At 35.4% G+C, this 16,953-nt stretch overlaps 1 protein-coding gene across 1 annotated transcript; it reads left to right on the top strand.

The window, feature by feature from the left end:
- The first annotated feature begins 12,652 nt into the window (after nt 1-12,652).
- Nucleotides 12,653-14,728, top strand: LOC125679646 (bifunctional 3'-5' exonuclease/ATP-dependent helicase WRN-like). Its single transcript, XM_056146435.1, has 3 exons — nt 12,653-13,093; nt 13,490-13,649; nt 13,762-14,728. Exons 1-3 carry the CDS (start codon nt 12,772-12,774, stop codon nt 14,726-14,728), a joined length of 1,449 nt encoding a protein of 482 aa, XP_056002410.1. The 5' UTR covers nt 12,653-12,771.
- Nucleotides 14,729-16,953: the final 2,225 nt, after the last annotated feature.

Genomic DNA, 16,953 nt, shown 5'->3' with positions numbered 1-16,953 from the left:
GACCATCAAATTCTCATTAAGCGACTGGAGGTATCATTTGGTATTACTGGTGCAGCACTTACATGGATCCAATCTTACTTGTAGGAACTGCAAAGTCTAAGGACTTTCTGCTTCCATATGGAGTGCCCCAAGGGTCAGTTCTGGGACCAAGACTTTATGCAATGTTTGCAAAACCGATTGGTGAAATCTGCCGCAGACATCATATCATGTATCATTGCTATGCTGACGATACCCAGGCATACTTAGTTTTTAGACCTACAGATACATGGAATGCTAGGTCGGTGGTCTATTCTTTATACCATTAAGGCCATTTTTGATATTATTATGTCTACTTGATATAATATGTAATGAAAAATCGGTAACATGTCAAATCAATGTATTACATAGCTGGGTATGAATAATATTCAATTTAAAATATATATGTTGTTTAAATTGTATTTCATTAAGTCATATTCATAAAGTAAAGTGTTCAGACGTTATAAGATGACGTGAAAACAACAAGTCACTCCGTCGTTTTAAACAACTTATATGCATTGAAATGGATTAAATCATATCTTAGTGATAGATATCAACGTGTTGCTGTCGGTTCATCTTTGTCTGATGCTTGTCTCCTCGAATGTGGTGTACCGCAAGGCTCAGTCCTGAGTCCGAGACTCTACTGTCTTTTTTCAAAACCTTAGGGGGAGTATGCAGACCTCATGATATGACGTATCATATATACGCCGATGCCACCCAGATCTATATCATCGTTGAACCTAATGACAATTGGACTGATATGTCTCAAAGACTCTCAAGTTGTTTATCATAAAAATAGTTATTCTCTCACATTTAGAGTTATGTTTGAATTAAATTTACTCTTACGTTAAGGGAGAATTCGGACTCCCAGGGTTGACGGTCAAGGAGTGATCATAATTTTGCAGTCTTAAAAATGAAGACAAGTACTCAACTTGTACTTAAAAAATTTCAAATGTTAACAATTTTTTATTCTTTTTTTTTTTTTTTTACTTAACTGGCATGGTATTTCATCCAAACCATGGATGCAATGCGTGAGTTGGTGCTGAACATCACGAACCTCTCCTCAAATGCACCGACTTAAAATTATAAAACAATATATATCATATATATTTTTTTACGATACCGTAATGTTTACTAGGAAAAAGAAAAAATACAACTTACTTTGACATTGTAAGAGTGGTAGGGGTCCTTAAAGGACTTGTCCCGTAATTTTAAGACTTTCATAATTTTATGAAAAATATTCGTTATACTATAGTTGAAAAGGATACTAATATACAATAAAAATTGTTGTGAGCATTTTTACAGAGATATTGCGAGTTGAAATACAAATACAAATATTTTGATCGGAGATTTACGCGCCATATTACTGGGACGTCATATGCGACAATTGGAATGAGAAAGCACGTAGTAAGCCTGTGACGATTTAGGTGATAATCCTATTATTTTATCTATAAAACCGCTTTAACAGCATTATCAGTGTATTTACTCATCAATTAATGGACTATGGTGTATTGTGCGACATGCGGTTGCACCAATATTCAGAAGAAGGGTGCCGATTTAATCATTTTAGTTCCTCAAAAGGATGCAGCTCGGAGGATGGCATGGATCATACACAAGTTTGATGCTACAGATATTAGACGGTTGTGTTCAGAACACTTTTCAAAACTTCAGGTAGACCGAGATCCTGAGAATTAGAAGGCGACTGGCTTTACAGGGGCAAAGATTCGACTTAAAAGTGATGCATACCAGGCCTAGATGTACATGTACCTCTCGTTTGTTCAAAGTCCCGAAGTTACGGGATAATTGTGGTTTTCTATCGATACTATTTAAATGTGCTGGAATTTTTATTGTCATAGATAAAAATATTTTTCAATGTTATAATGTTTGTTTTCAAATCGCTCGTGTCAAGTTCAAACTGCGTGTTGATTATTCTAAATAAGAGGCGATTTTGTGAAAATACCCAGCTTTCAATGCATGCCTGATGTTGTTTGTAATCTGAGCGACGAGGAAACACAGGAATCGGTCATTTTAACTGTAATAATAGTTGTAATGGTCTATACCATACTACACATAATAAAAACACAGGAAATGGTAAATTTGTTTGTAATGATTTACTTGGCCTAGAGATCGGCTGTTGTGTATATTTTTATGATATACACAGGAAACTTCTCAGGTTATCAAAAATTATGCTTAGTGTCTTGATTTGTGCGAAAGAAAAAAAAATTAAAATTAAAATTTCTGCCTACATGCATACTGCATTACTATTTCCCGTAAACCTTCAAACTTGGTCATATTTATGGTAAACCATATTTATGTATTGCAGCTAACAGGTTTAGCCCATTTCTAAACCTGTGCTTTTTAAAACTTCTAATTAAACTGTTATATATCGTATATAAATAATTTCCTAAATATAATATTACCCGGTGTTTCCGGGCACTTCCTGGTGTCCTGGGAGGTCGTGGGTGTAGTAGGTAAAATATCCATGTTTCGAGAGAATGAATAAATCCAAATAGATTTGTGTACATTTACAACCAAATTAAGAATGATCAATATACCCCTCAATATGGGCCGTCTGTAGGGTTTCTGTGAACGTAGTGTTTGTGTAATGATGGTATCCCAAACAGTAGTTGACACATAGCTAGCTAGTCTACCCCCCCCCCCCCCTTCTTTCTCCCTTACTCTCAATCATTGACTAAATGAGGAATTATTGTCATAAGATGCAACACTATTGCCATGCCATATTATTTCATCTATCTTTATTATTGCTACAGTTTTACACATTCTCTCTCTATAAATATAAAAGCGTGAAAATTATAAATAGCTCAATAACTCTTTCTCTCTTTATAAATATAAAGCCATGATAAATTATAAATAGAAATATCTCAATAACTCTCCCCCCCTCTCTCTCTCTCTCTTTATAAATATAACGCCGTGATAAATTACAAATAGAAATATCTCTTTTCTTTTTTCACTACTGTAACAGTTCTCAATAACTTCTTTGTGGTTTTTTGCTATTGTTTGATTTCTGATTGTGTAATTTATAATGATCCTTGTGACCTTGGCCATCTTCGGAATTGGCAATTATCGGGGGGGGTGGGGTGGAGGGCATTTGTGTTTCACAAACACATCTTGTCTTGTTCTTTATTTTGTTGGTTTAATTACCCCCCCCCCCCCCCCATAAAAAAGTTTCCACTTGTTATTTGTATTCATCATCAACAATATCTTCAATAGTGGGGTAAAGAAACTCTGACATGAATGTCGGTGCTGGTCCACCATTCAATAATCTTGCCATAAGTTTCATAATCACCATCCTTCTCCTATAAAAAGAAAACAGGCTCAACTTTAACCATAACTTGCCTATAAGGTCAGTTAACTTTCTAACTTGAGTACCTAGAAAAAAGTCGCTAAAATGAGTTGAAAATTGAATTTCTTGCTGCTCTACTGATTTTAATTTAACGTAGGGCCCTACTCCTGGACCTACTTGTGATTTCTCAAAGATTTGACTTTAAATACTTGGATTGTTCCTTTGTCAGTATAATGAGTAAAGTATGGTATTTTATTACGTGTACCCCCATTTCTCAAACGGCAATATCAGAATTCATTGAAGAAGTCCTAGAATATGTCCATAAAATTTTGATAGAGATATGTTGCTGCAATATTTTTCTTCAAATATGAAATAAATATATCTAACTAAATACATATAATTGAAACTGAAATTTTAACATAGTTTCATGTTTATATGCCCCCGAGATCGAAGCATATTCTTTTTGTCCTGTCTGTCATTCTGTCATAAACTTTAACCCTGCTAATAACTTTTGAACAGTAAGTGTTAGAGCTTTGATATTTCACATGAGTATTTTTTGTGACGAGACCTTTCCGTGGGTACCAACATTTTTGACCCAGTGACCTTGACCTTGGAGTTTGATCTACTTTTTGAAAAGTTTAACCTTGCTTATAACTTTTGAACAGTAAGTGATAGAGTTTTGATATTTCACATGAGTATTCCTTGTTACAAGACCTTTCCGTTGGTACCAAACATTTTGACCTTGACATTTGACCTATTTTTAATTTACATTGGATGTAACTTCTGAATGGTAAATATTAGAGCTTTCATATTGTACATGAGCATTTCTTGTAACAAGATCTTTCTACTGGTACCAAGATATTTGTCCTTGGCCATTTTCTGAATTGGCCATTATCGGCATTTGTGTTTCACAAACACATCTTGTTTTTAATAATGGTGGTACAAAATTGAACTCAATACAGGTTCTCGGCAGTCAAAAATATGGCACTGTAACACCACTAATATGAATGTTTAAAAAAAACTGACTTTTTTTCATTCAAACTCACATGTTATGTTCATATTTGAGTGCTTGTTAAAGCACATTTTAAACAATCTGCACTTTCTCAGCATATTTTCACAGCATCTCAATTTATATTTACATTTGTTTGGCCGAAATAGCCATTTTGAAGATGATTTTCACATAATAGAAGATAACAAATATTATAACAAGATACATATATAACAAATATGTATATGTGAGTATGGCGGAAAACATCAATCAATCCAAAAAGTACTTGCAAGAGTAACTTGTTTAAAGTTTTCAACATTATTATTGCTAAAAGACCAATTTGCAACTTGCAAGGTATCAATAAAACCACTGAAAGAGCTTGCAAAACTATCAAATAATTCATATTTGACTAGCTGATTTATCAAAATTGGTAGATCACAGTTTTGTATATTGTGGCCAACCAAAATAGGTTTACTATCAATAGTCTTAACAAATTCTACAAGTCAATAGTCTTAACTAATTCTACAAACTGCTGAACTCCTTCAAAGGGTTCTTCATGTTCAACCACTCTGTCATTATACTTCATCACTCCACCAACAAAAGTCAGTCCGTTTGCTGAGGATGCATCAAGACTTATTGGGGACTGAGGTGTCATATACTTGTTGAACTCTCTATCTCCACACACTGCTGCAATCTGAACAATATCAGATGTTCTGGCTGAAATAGAATTGAGCAAAATTTAGAAACTTCTTATAGTGTACACTTCTAAGTCAAATGTAATAAAACTCTCTACACAGTTCTGTAGGGGTATCTGAGTTGAATAGATCCTCAGTACTCCTTGCTTGTCATAAGAGGTAACTAACTAACTGAGACAGTTCTTTGGATAAGAGGGCAAACGCGGAGGTAAAAAAAAAATCTAGAGCAGGAGGTTAAACAATACCTATATGTAATCAATCAGTTTTCTTTATTTTCGTACCTCTCTCTCTCTCTCTCTCTCTCTCTCTCTCTCTATATATATATATATATATATTCGGCGTATATTCGAACTTGGTTCCTCCAAATTACGCCACCATACCACATAACAAATAAGGGATTAGTTATATAATGTATCAAATATGGACCGTCAGCCATCTACAAATTTTACAAAGTTGTATCTAGTTTGGCATAGTATAAGAAATATTTAACATGTAATCACTATGATGTGCTAATAATTTTCATTTTAAACACCTCATACATTTGTAGTGTATAGTTGAACATCAACAGGTTGGTATCTATAGCAAGATATATTCTCGCTAAAACACGATTATCCCTCTCAAGCGAGAGTAAATATATCCCGTACAACCGAGAAAAACACCCATGGATCGCATCTTTTCATTTCTCACGCAAAAAGAAGAAAAAGTGCTAAAATGTCTGATATTTCTGCGAATATATTAATCAAAACAAAAACACTCACGATGTGTATTGGATTTCAGACTGCTTCCCTCTAGTTGCGCAACAACTTTGATATGGAATTTCCAGGTTTTTCGCTAGTACATCGAGTTCAACAATTCTCCTACCGTCTCTCCAATCTCTTCTGCTTGTTACGGTTTTCGGCAAACGTAACAAGAAATAGTTTCGGCAAACGTAACAAGCAGAAGAGATTTGAGAGATGGTAGGATACTTGTTGAACTCGGTGCCGAAAGTATTTCTTCCTGGGCAATATCACGGGTCACATTATCGATGTAAACATGATCATCAAGAGGGTTAAACTGGGTATCACAGGTCTTTCAATCTTTTCTTTCAACTTTTCGTCATCTGATTAACGCATCCTTCCGGAGCATGAATTTGTTTCAACCGTGATGCTTCAACAAATTTCTCTATCTCATTTCTTGCCGCCATTTCTGTTTTTGACGTTTGATATATAATATTACGTGAACCAATACCGGAGTTCGATCCGGACATGACGTCACGCTACAAGACCCCTACTTTAAATCCGGTGCAGGGATTCATGCAAATAAAAGAACAGACTAACCCTTCCTTTGAGAGTTATTTTCTTTAAAACTTCTTACTTCATCAATATACCTGCCTTCGTTCATTAGTAGTTGTCAGGTTAACTCTATATAATGCTAGATGAGGGGAGGAAGATTCCAGACTATTGCTTTAGGAGTGGTATGATGCTATGAATTCCACCTGGATTTCTGAGGAAAAAGAAGTTTTTCTTGGCATCATCTATTTCTTGAACAAGAAAATGTTTCAATTTTCTCATGTCATCTTCCACTGGTAGGTTTCTGGGGAGTCTTGCCTTTTTCAAAGAGTTTTTCTCTGTATGGTACCTGGTTTTGCTAACAATATCAGGGAGGTTGAAATTGTATGCTTTCCTAAACTTTTTCAATTCCTTTACCTTGGAGTCAAGCTGTACTTCTGAGTAATATCCCACAAGTATTTTCATTCTTCTTTGGAAAATGGTATTTAAGTTTACTTTTCATGCCATATTTTTCTCCTGTACAATGATTTGTGAAGGCCTCTTTGAGGGTTGTTAGATAATTTCTCTCCTACATGTCTTGAAAAGTGACTTCCTCTCCAAGAGATTGGAAACACAAAAAAAGTCTGCTTAGTTCCCTCATTTCTATCATGACCTCTCTTCTAACTTCGCTTGATTTCCTGGATTCTGATTTTCTAGCACGGAAATGCTTATATCCAATGATTTGAACAATCTTGCTTTTTCTCTAATAAAATTTTCCGACTGGACCATCCCATGTTTAAGATATCTAAAACAAATTCTTCGTCATGGTGAAGATCGAGAGGCCTGAGTGTTTGCGTTTTAATTGGCTGTGCTAGACTGCTACAAGTTGCTTTATGTTTGTAGAATGTTCTGTTAGAGAAGAACTTCCTGTATTCTAAGCACATTCTTAGCTCATATGGTGTTTTCGGTTTCATTCCCTCATCAATTTGGCATCATTCCCATGAAAATGATTCATGTTGTATTTGAATATTCCCTCTTGACGCTTTTTTCAAACCATTTGTTTTGCTTGTCTAAAGGTTTCTTCAGTACAGTGGCAACTTCCTCGTGTGGTTTTTTGGGGACTTACTATGTGTCTCTTTAACTTTCCCCCTTCAATGATTTTGTTGCAAAAGACACACATTCGACCTGGTCTCTAAACAATAGAAAAATGTTTTACGAATACTTTTCACTGAAGCAAGTGTACTGAAATGAGCGAGATCTTTTTAGATTTTTAAAAGGATCCTCGAATAAAAGAGTTGCTTAGCATCAAGATCCTTCCTTATTTACAATTTTTCAACCTTGAAAACATATCTGTGAAATAAGTGTTCTCTTTACATGAATTTGCAACAATTCATTTCAAAATTATGGATTATCTCCCTCACGTATAGCTCTTATCCTTAGAGAAATTTGACTCCACTTTTTTGGCACTCTGTTTCTCCCTGAAATAGCTATAAAACTTCATTGTTATTTCGGATGTCAAACATTTCGGTTGAGCATCACTGAGAAGACATTATTTGTCCAAATGCGCATCTGGGGCATCCGAATTGATATCATACGAGATTTACATTATGACCCCTGGGTCGAGGCCTCTGCTGGTGGACTGTTAATCCCCGAGGGTCTCTACAGCCCAGTAGCTAAGTACTCCGTTACTAGCTTGAAAATACCGATGTATATTTAATTGCTGTTATAAAATTTAGAAATTCATTTCAAAATTTAGGATCATCTCCCTCACGCATAGATCGTGTCCTTAGAGGAATTTGACTCCACTTTTTGGCACTCTGTTTATCCCGAGAATAGCTCTAAAAGTTGTTTGCTATTTCGGATTTCAAACATTTCGGTTGTCAAAATGGCATTTGGTGCATCCAAATTGTTACCGTAAACGTTTTACATAATGAAAATAAATAATGAACACAAACACAATTTCATTTCACATACACACTTATGCAAGGTGAAGATAACGAGCAGTGATCAATCGCATGACGCAATACAAAATAGATAGTTGGGCAAACACGGACCCCTGGACACACCAGAGGTGGGATTAGGTGCCTAGGAGGAGTAAGTATCCCCTGCTGACCGGTCACACCCGCCGTGAGCCCTATATCCTGATCAGGTAAACGGAGTTATCCGCAGTCAAAATCAGTGTGCCAAGAAGGGCTTAACAATTTAATACAATGTGAATTGTCAGAAATTGTAATGTTTATCAATCCGGAATTCAGACCGTAACGTTTTGTTGCTATAGAATGCAAGCACGTTTTCCTTGTATGTGTATTGGCGAGAAGGCATGTTTTATATGTTTTGTATGTTTGAATAAAGCAAACATCACAATTAGAGACGAGGATGGCTGTCTATGGAAAGATCGACACCTATGAGTTCGATACGAATTGGGACGAATATATTGAAAGGTTAGAGCATTTTTTCACTGCCAATGAAATTGACGATAATGACAAGATGAAGTATATATTGTTGACAGTGTGTGGCCAGACAATGCACGGATTTATTCGTAATTTAACGTCCCCGCAAAAGGCATCTGAACAATCATATGCCGATTTAAAAACATTGATTGCGCAACACTTGAAACCTATACCACTGGCGATCGCAGAACGATTAAGATTTTACCAGAGAAATCAGGGCAAACAGGACACTGTTAGTCAGTAAATGGCTGAACTTATTTTATAACAGCAATTAAATATACATCCGTATTTTTAAGCTAGTAACGAAGTACTTAGCAACTGGGCTGTAGAGACCCTCGGGGACTAACAGTCCACCAGCAGAGGCCTCGACCCAGGGGTCATAATGTAAAACTTATACGGTAGCAATTTTGATGCACCAGATGCGCATTTCGACAAATGTCTCTTCAGTGATGCTCAACCATAATGTTTGAAATCCGAAATAACAATGAAGTTTTAGAGCTAAATATAGCCAAAAACAGCGTGCCAAAAAAGTGGAGTCAAATTCGTCTAAGGATAAGAGCTATGCATGAGGGAGATAATCTTAATCCATATATATATATATATATATATATATATATATATATATATATGGTAATTACTTTTCAAACGATACTGACTCTATCTCGCCACTAAATTGTAGTTCCGCACTTTCTTCTTCTGATATTTCCTGTAAAATAGATAAACAAGATTGATTGATTGATATTTTTCACCACACTCAACAATTTCAGTTATCTAGTGGCGCCCAGTTTTTATTCGTGGAAGAGAAAATCCATATACAATATACCTGGGAAAAGACCACTGACCTTCCGAAAGTAAACTAGGATACTTTCTCACTTACCTACGTACGCAGGATTTAAACCTGCGCCAATAGAGACGAGAGGCCGTGTGATTTTGAGCGCAATGCTTTAACGTGTGGTTAAAGCATTGCGCTCAATGGCCCACGGAGACGTCCGAAATAAACAAGACTTAAGAAATTTTATTTCAATCTTTATACTTCAACCATGAAAGAGGCATGGAAATTTAAACTGAAAATGGTTAAATGTCCTTATATCTAGTGTTTAAAATCCTTAACTAAGGTATTTCTATTTGTCTGAAAATATTTATTTAATTACCTTGAAAGTTGTTGATAGGGTTGAATTATATGATCGTTGACAAAGTCATTTCCAGGCTTTAAAGCGAATAAGTTGTATGTCTTGTTAAGCTGTACATCTAAATTGTGTGCTGGTTTTCCCCATAATGTTAGGAGAGCAGTTATCCCACCATGGCCAATCTGAACTGCTCTCCTAAGCATGTTTTTGGTTTGCAGTTCTCCAATCTGTGAAATTAAAAAAATATGACATTTTTATCACAGCATTGTAAAATTTTATTGTCCAATGAATGAATACATGTGTCAACACTTAATTAACCATGGATTATGTCCTCTGTGATGCCTTCTCAGGGGCCATCTTCAAGCCTGCCACCACCATTATGTCTTCTAATGTTGCTGTATACAACTTAGACAGGAGTAGAAGGTCTTCCTCCATGCGCTCCATCATTTCCTTTCCGCCGGACGAGCCCCCAAAATGTTACCAGTGTTATGGGCCTGGCTCCTGTAACGAGAAGGAGAGATGAACAACACATGTACAATGGCAACGGCAGATTGATTAAAGTTGGGGACCCGCAGCTTCCAGTTCACGGAGTCACAACGTAAAAGACGGAGTTATCCCGCTTGTCCCATGAAATAACCTCCCCCCCCCCTAAATTGTACAACTCAACAGTAGATTGACCTTCATGTTCTCTGCATGTGACCAGATAATGACGGCATCAGACATTGTAACTGTACGAGTAACTGTAAACTGGTGGTACACTGTGTCTTGTCATACAAACTTTAACGTGGAGTACGCGGAGTCTGCTCTGATGTGTGTGAATTACCCCGTCATGATGAATTACAAAGGTTCATAGCGGTAAAAGGGACAGTCATTATGATAAGACCAAAGAACTAAATGTTATGTATTTACCGTACATCTATATTATATGCCAAATACACTTCCTTCAAATACATGAAGCAATATTAAGGAAACCCGAAAAAATGTCACATTTCTAGTCATTCTCTGCCAGAGGTCCGTGCGCTACTCGCACTACATCTCTGTCAACAGCTTTTTACAGAAATCTTGTAGAAGTTTCTAATATCCAACATTTATATTTAGGACTAAATGTTTAGTCATATTATGAAATACTCTTGGTGTAATTAAATGGATGCCTACTGTATGTTGTTTAAAATCGCTTATTTCTGATCCTAAATTTTGAACTATTTCGTAATAAGTATGTTACTTTTTTGGTAAGCTCGTTTATTTGCCGAATGTGATCATAACCAGTATGGTGTCTTCCCACTTAACCAACATTTTGAAAAAATACAGGTAACTCTGTGTTGGCTAAGTGAGAATTGGGTGCAGGTAGAGAACAAAATAATTTAATTACAGGTAGGCTATAGTCTATTTTCAGATATAACCAGAATAAGGCAATAAGAATATGTTGTAGGATATATACATGTATAATGATAGAATATATTGAGATTCTGTCCCTTTTTTAAATAATTCATTTAATGATATTATGATTTCTATAATCAAATAACTTTAAAAATTATCTTTTTTAAATAATAAGCTGGTTTGTTTTCCTTCTATTTATGAATTTTATTTTGCTGGATGTATAATAGTTTGTCTTCTTTGTCTTTTTAATCTTAATTTTGTAAATCAATTACTTTAAATTATAGCTTAACGTTAATGTACTTAAAAAAATACCAAGTTTCAAATGATAAACATTAAATATTTATTAAGTTATTTTGTTTTATCATGCAAATATACATGAAATCTCAATTTAGAATTACATTTATGGTAGATACTATTTCAACTCTAAAATACATGATATGAAATAAAAAGTGCTTGTATAAAGTAATAATATTTTATTAATGTTGCATATTAAAATGTTATAAGATACGATAATTAATGAGACACAAATAAAATAGAAATCATGTATCGACAACCACAGTCATCACAATCCAATTACTGTTCACGCGAAAAAACAGCACAACACACATTTACATCATTTCACCATGATCACTGTTCACTCGAAATGAATTTCGGTTGAGCATCACTGAAGAGACATTATTTGTCGAAATGCGCATCTGGTGCATCAAAATTGGTACCGTATAACTTTTACATTATGACCCCTGGGTCGAGGCCTCTGCTGGTGGACTGTTAGTCCCCGAGGGTCTCTACAGCCCAGTAGCTAAGTACTTTGTTACTAGCTTGAAAATACGGATGTATATTTAATTGCTGTTATAAAATTTAGAAATTCATTTCAAAATTAAGGATTATCTCCCTCATGCATAGCTCTTATCCTTGGACGAATTTGGCTCCACTTGTTTGGCACGCTGTTTTTGGCTATATTTAGATCTAAAACTTCATAGTTATTTCGGATTTCAAACATTTCGGTTGAGCATCACTGAAAAGACATTATTTGTCGAAATGCGCATCTGGTGCATCAAAATTGGTACCATATAAGTTTTACATTAAGTGTTATACACAGAAAAAAATATGTTGGACATACTGAAGTTTGTGTTTGGATGGAAACTTGTTTCCTGTGGGTTACTGTTGGTACTCCCCACCGTAGCGTCTGTAGTTGATTTATCAGAAGTTGTTTCAACGGGTGTTTCATCTTTGGTAGTTGTACTGGTTTGGAGGATGGTCTTAAAAGGTACCGTAATCTTGATAGTGGTAGAGGCTTTGATGGTCTTTGTGTTTGGTGTTTCATTGGTGGTTTCAACAGGTGTTTCATCTTTGGTAGTTGTAAGAGTTTGGAGGGTGGTCTTAAAAGCAGTCTGATTAAAATCAAACCTCTCACTTCGCTCGATATACGGATAGTCGCTGCGTGGGAGGTCTGAAGAAACTCCATACGGGGTCACATGTGAATGACCTACTAATTAGCATAATATCACATCCTTTTCAGCCAATCACATCGCGCGTATTAGACAATCCTAGACAAATCAGCAAACAAGATGGCGTCGGACAAATTTGAAGAAGTGTTGTTAGATGTGTGTAAACTCTTTTCTATAGAATGTTTAAAAGAAGAACAAAAGACATTAGTGAAAAGTATGCTTGCTAAAAGAAACTGCATAGCCGTTCTACCGACAGGTTTTGGCAAGTCTTTGCCATACCAGATCCTGTTACCTTTAGCACGCTGGTTAGTTGACAAGGACTGGAATGAGTTTTGTTTTGATGCCGAGAGCAAGATTATTGTTTGTTGCCCGTTAGTTGCTCTTATGGAGGACCAAGTAAAACGTCTGGACAAGATTGACTGCTTGAGGGCACTTTATAAAGGTATGTGTACATTTTGTTTGAATTGCATTTTAAAATAATACATTAATCGGAGAATCCTTTGCTAGCTGCTGTAATAATCTCGGGGATCGTCATGAATTCATCCCATCTATTGTAAATCTAGAACAGTTGTAAAATTTTAATCAAACAAAGAAATTATGATGAGTCCCTGTGCTGTAATCTCGGATTTCCTCTGCTACACCTGGTAAAATCGGAATAAATTTTTCAGCCAATTTGAGAATTTAAAGTACTGAGTACTACTGATAAATCCCTATTAAAAGGAATCCTGGGTAGTAAGTGGCAGAGTAGTCTTGGATTAATAACAAACATAAAATGATTTACATTCCTCATCATACATGTACGTATTCAAGTTTCATCATTTGTAAATCTTTTTCATAGGAAGAAGCAAAGACGTGGATGAGAGGATACTAAGTGGCGATTTCGATATTTTGTTTGCCTCACCAGAAACACTAGTTGGAAACCATGATTTTCGAAAGCAGCTTCAGAAATGCAATATTGGAGTGACTGTGATTGATGAATTCCATACTATTTATGAATGGCAAGTATTGTTCACTTAAATGCAAGTTATGGTCTTTATCCTTCATTGTTAATTTTGCATCCTTTTATTACGCCCCCTTCAAAGACATATATGTATTGTCTTTATATTGTAGGGGTGGTGAAGTGAAAGTTCACGAAAGTGAAGCATTCAGGAAATGGTTCCGTTACCTTGGAGAAATGAGGTCTTTATGTCCACAAGCGAATCTCCTTGCCTTAAGTGCAACATGTACCAAAAAAATTAAAAACCATGTCTCCGAGGTTTTGGGATTAGATCCTGTCCAAACCACTGAAGTGACAATTTGTCCAAACAAGTCCAATATCAAACTTGTTGTTAAGAAAGTTGATAAAGACATTGAAGCTGCTATGTACTGGTTAATGGAATCATTGAATTCACTTCGAGAAGCATTCCCTAGAACACTCATTTATTGTAATTCAATATCTGATGTATCAAAACTGTACAACTACATTGTAAGAGAAATTGTTGAATGTGCAAAATTTATTGATATGTATCATTCAGAAACACCAGATGAAAATAAGAAACTTATAGTTGAAGCTTTGAGAACAAAAAGTGAAAAAAGAGTCATTTTATCTACATCACCATTAGGAATGGGTATAGATGTTTTGAAATGTAATTCAGTTATTTTATATGGACCTCCAAGAAATGTAGTTGATTTAATACAGTCAATAGGTAGAGTAGGAAGGGATGGTGAACAATCCATTGCAATAATAATGTACAATTCATACCAATGCAGAAATGTTGATCAAGAGATAAAAAGTTTTATTTCTTGCAAAAGTTGTCGTAGAAAGAATTTAATGAACAATTTCATGTCCGATGCCGATTTACTTCAACTTGAAAAAGATATGAATGTCCATACTTGTTGCGATATATGTGCAGATATGTGCAAGTGTAATAAGTGTTCTCTTTTACAATTAGAAAAGTTGTGTAGCAATGAATATATGAATTCTGATAGTTCCAGTGGAAGTGACACTGTAGATTATGAGTATGACATTTCTGATGACAACCGCTTCAGTGATAATGAAATTTGTGAAGCCTGTGATGTAGAAGAATGTAGTCTTTGACCATTTTAAATAGTTGTTAATGTTCTGCAAATATACTGTAAACTTTGTTGATCTGTGTTAACTTTTTTTTTTTTGCATTTTATCGTTAAAAATTATGACGAGGACCAAATTGGGCAAAATAAGGACAACACATTTTGCAGTATACAGTACATTCATACAAGAAACAATAAAGTACATTGAGGGAGAGTGATTGTTTGAGGGAGGAGATGGAAGACGTTAAAGGTGAATAATAACATTGGAATCTAACTTCTGTTTTGTCCATCTAGGAATTGAATGATAATGGATTTCCTACAAGTTCCATTTTCAACAAAAAAATATTGAATACAATAGTCTTAGCATTGAGGATTATCAATAATACAGAGATAATTCAATTAAAAAGAAATTCAATGTCCTGCTAAAAAAATCCATTTCAGCTGCAATTCTGCAAAATTTGTACCACAATGTTCTTTATATTTTGTTTTTCTAGTAGAACATCACCAAGATGAGTTTACTGCTTTGAAGACCCTATTAAGTGTGTTAGGGGCTCATTATGCCTTTAAAAAATTTCAAATTAGTACAAAATGATTTAATTATGAATGATGTGATGATATATAATAAGTACATGTGCCAAAAATGCAGAAAATATGTAATTTTGGATTTTAAAAAATCGTCATCTTGTGACATAGTGTCATATAAGATTGTAAGCCTTGGTGTAGTGAGCTACCTTAACTGCCAATAAAAGAAACAGTAACTTCCCTTGAAGAAATATGGAACTGAAAACTACATCAACAATTATTTATTAATACATGTACATGTAATAATACATGTATTACAAAGACAATTTACATGTTAGAATGTTTTATTCCTCAATCGACTGAAGGGAGTCAGTGGTTTGTGTCAATGGATCATAGTTGATAACCCTTTTTCCGAATTGTAAAAGGGGTCCCTGTCCACACAGAGATCTCTACAATGTAATTTTCTCTCTGGATGAAACACTAAGCATTTGATATCTAGAAGTTCTTTGATAACTTTTGCTACATCTGTCTTATAGTTTGGGAGTTTGTGAAATCCCTTCCGCGCTTTAATCTCGGAAACAATATCAAAGTACTTCACGTAATTGACTAAATGTGGAAACTGCTTGGAATGCTTGATAATGCTCGCCTTTGTCTGATGTCCAGATACAATGTTTTTGCTGTCTCGGTTGATGATTTCTAGATACTCATCTAACGCGATGTTATTGTTTCTTCCACCCTGTACATTTACTGTCCGATTAGCTATCAAGTGCTCCTTCTGCTGCCCAATCAAAGTGTGTTCAGTCAAGTCAATAAGCTGTACACATCCAATGACATACTTGACTTTGTTTGTCCGATTGAATATTGGAATCTCATACTTTGCGGACCTCACAGATCTGCAACCATCTGCCATATCAATAGCAGTGTCAAGGTTCTTGAGTAAAGCTATGAGTTTGAATATAAGAACCATGTGGTTCATTAATTCGTCCTCCTTACTAGTACGAGTTGTAGTTTTCTTTTTCGGAGTCTGCGTAACATGCTGGTGCTTCACAGATTCGTGCGTTTTCAAACTTCCTACAAAAGCAAATGTCTTTTCGCAAAAATGACATTTGAAACGACCATTTTCCCCCGTGTTTACCCAGTAGTTTTCGAGGTGATTTGGATCCTCTAGAATATGTCTTAGTTCACAAAATATATCATTCTTGCTATCAAAAAACCATTTGTGAACTATTCTGCTGCACAAGTCATTCATCCAAGATATTTTGCTTTCATCACTTTGGTCAAGGAAACCATCTGGTAATTCTATTTCTGATTCCAATTCATTCTTGTCAAATTCATTCAAGAACATAATGCAGCAGATTGCATCAAAAATCGTGTAGTAAAGCATTTTGTAGGCCCGAAAGGCATTTTTCACGTCATATTTCACATTTCTGGCATTAAGAAGGTTCCTGAAATAATACACTGTACCACGGTCTCTCTGTGATGATGTGCTGTAGGTCAACTTCGCTATGGCCTAAAAAATTAGAAATGAAAGCATTTTTGAAAAATATAGACTTTACATAGATTACTAGACCCCCCCCCCCCCCCCCCCCCAAAAAAAATACCCAAGAGGCCCATCGGTCACATTGCTCACCTAAATCACCTTGGTCCTACTGTTCCGTTCAGCTGTTGTGATTTTTAAAAGATAAAACTGGACTCCATATTGTGGCCCCAATATTGCCCTAAAGGATCACA

This window comes from Ostrea edulis, chromosome 8 (assembly GCF_947568905.1).
Source record: "Ostrea edulis chromosome 8, xbOstEdul1.1, whole genome shotgun sequence".
NCBI classification, from domain to species: Eukaryota; Metazoa; Mollusca; class Bivalvia; order Ostreida; family Ostreidae; genus Ostrea; species Ostrea edulis.
This window is presented reverse-complemented; position numbering and strand designations above follow the sequence as displayed.

Bases quoted from the DNA above. Each gene is read 5' to 3' on its own strand.
- LOC125679646 (XM_056146435.1), top strand. From the start codon at position 12,772: ATGGCGTCGGACAAATTTGAAGAAGTGTTGTTAGATGTGTGTAAACTC. The intron at 13,094-13,489 runs GTATGTGTACAT...TCTTTTTCATAG, and splicing joins CTTGAGGGCACTTTATAAAG to GAAGAAGCAAAGACGTGGAT. The intron at 13,650-13,761 runs GCAAGTATTGTT...TTTATATTGTAG, and splicing joins TTCCATACTATTTATGAATG to GGGTGGTGAAGTGAAAGTTC.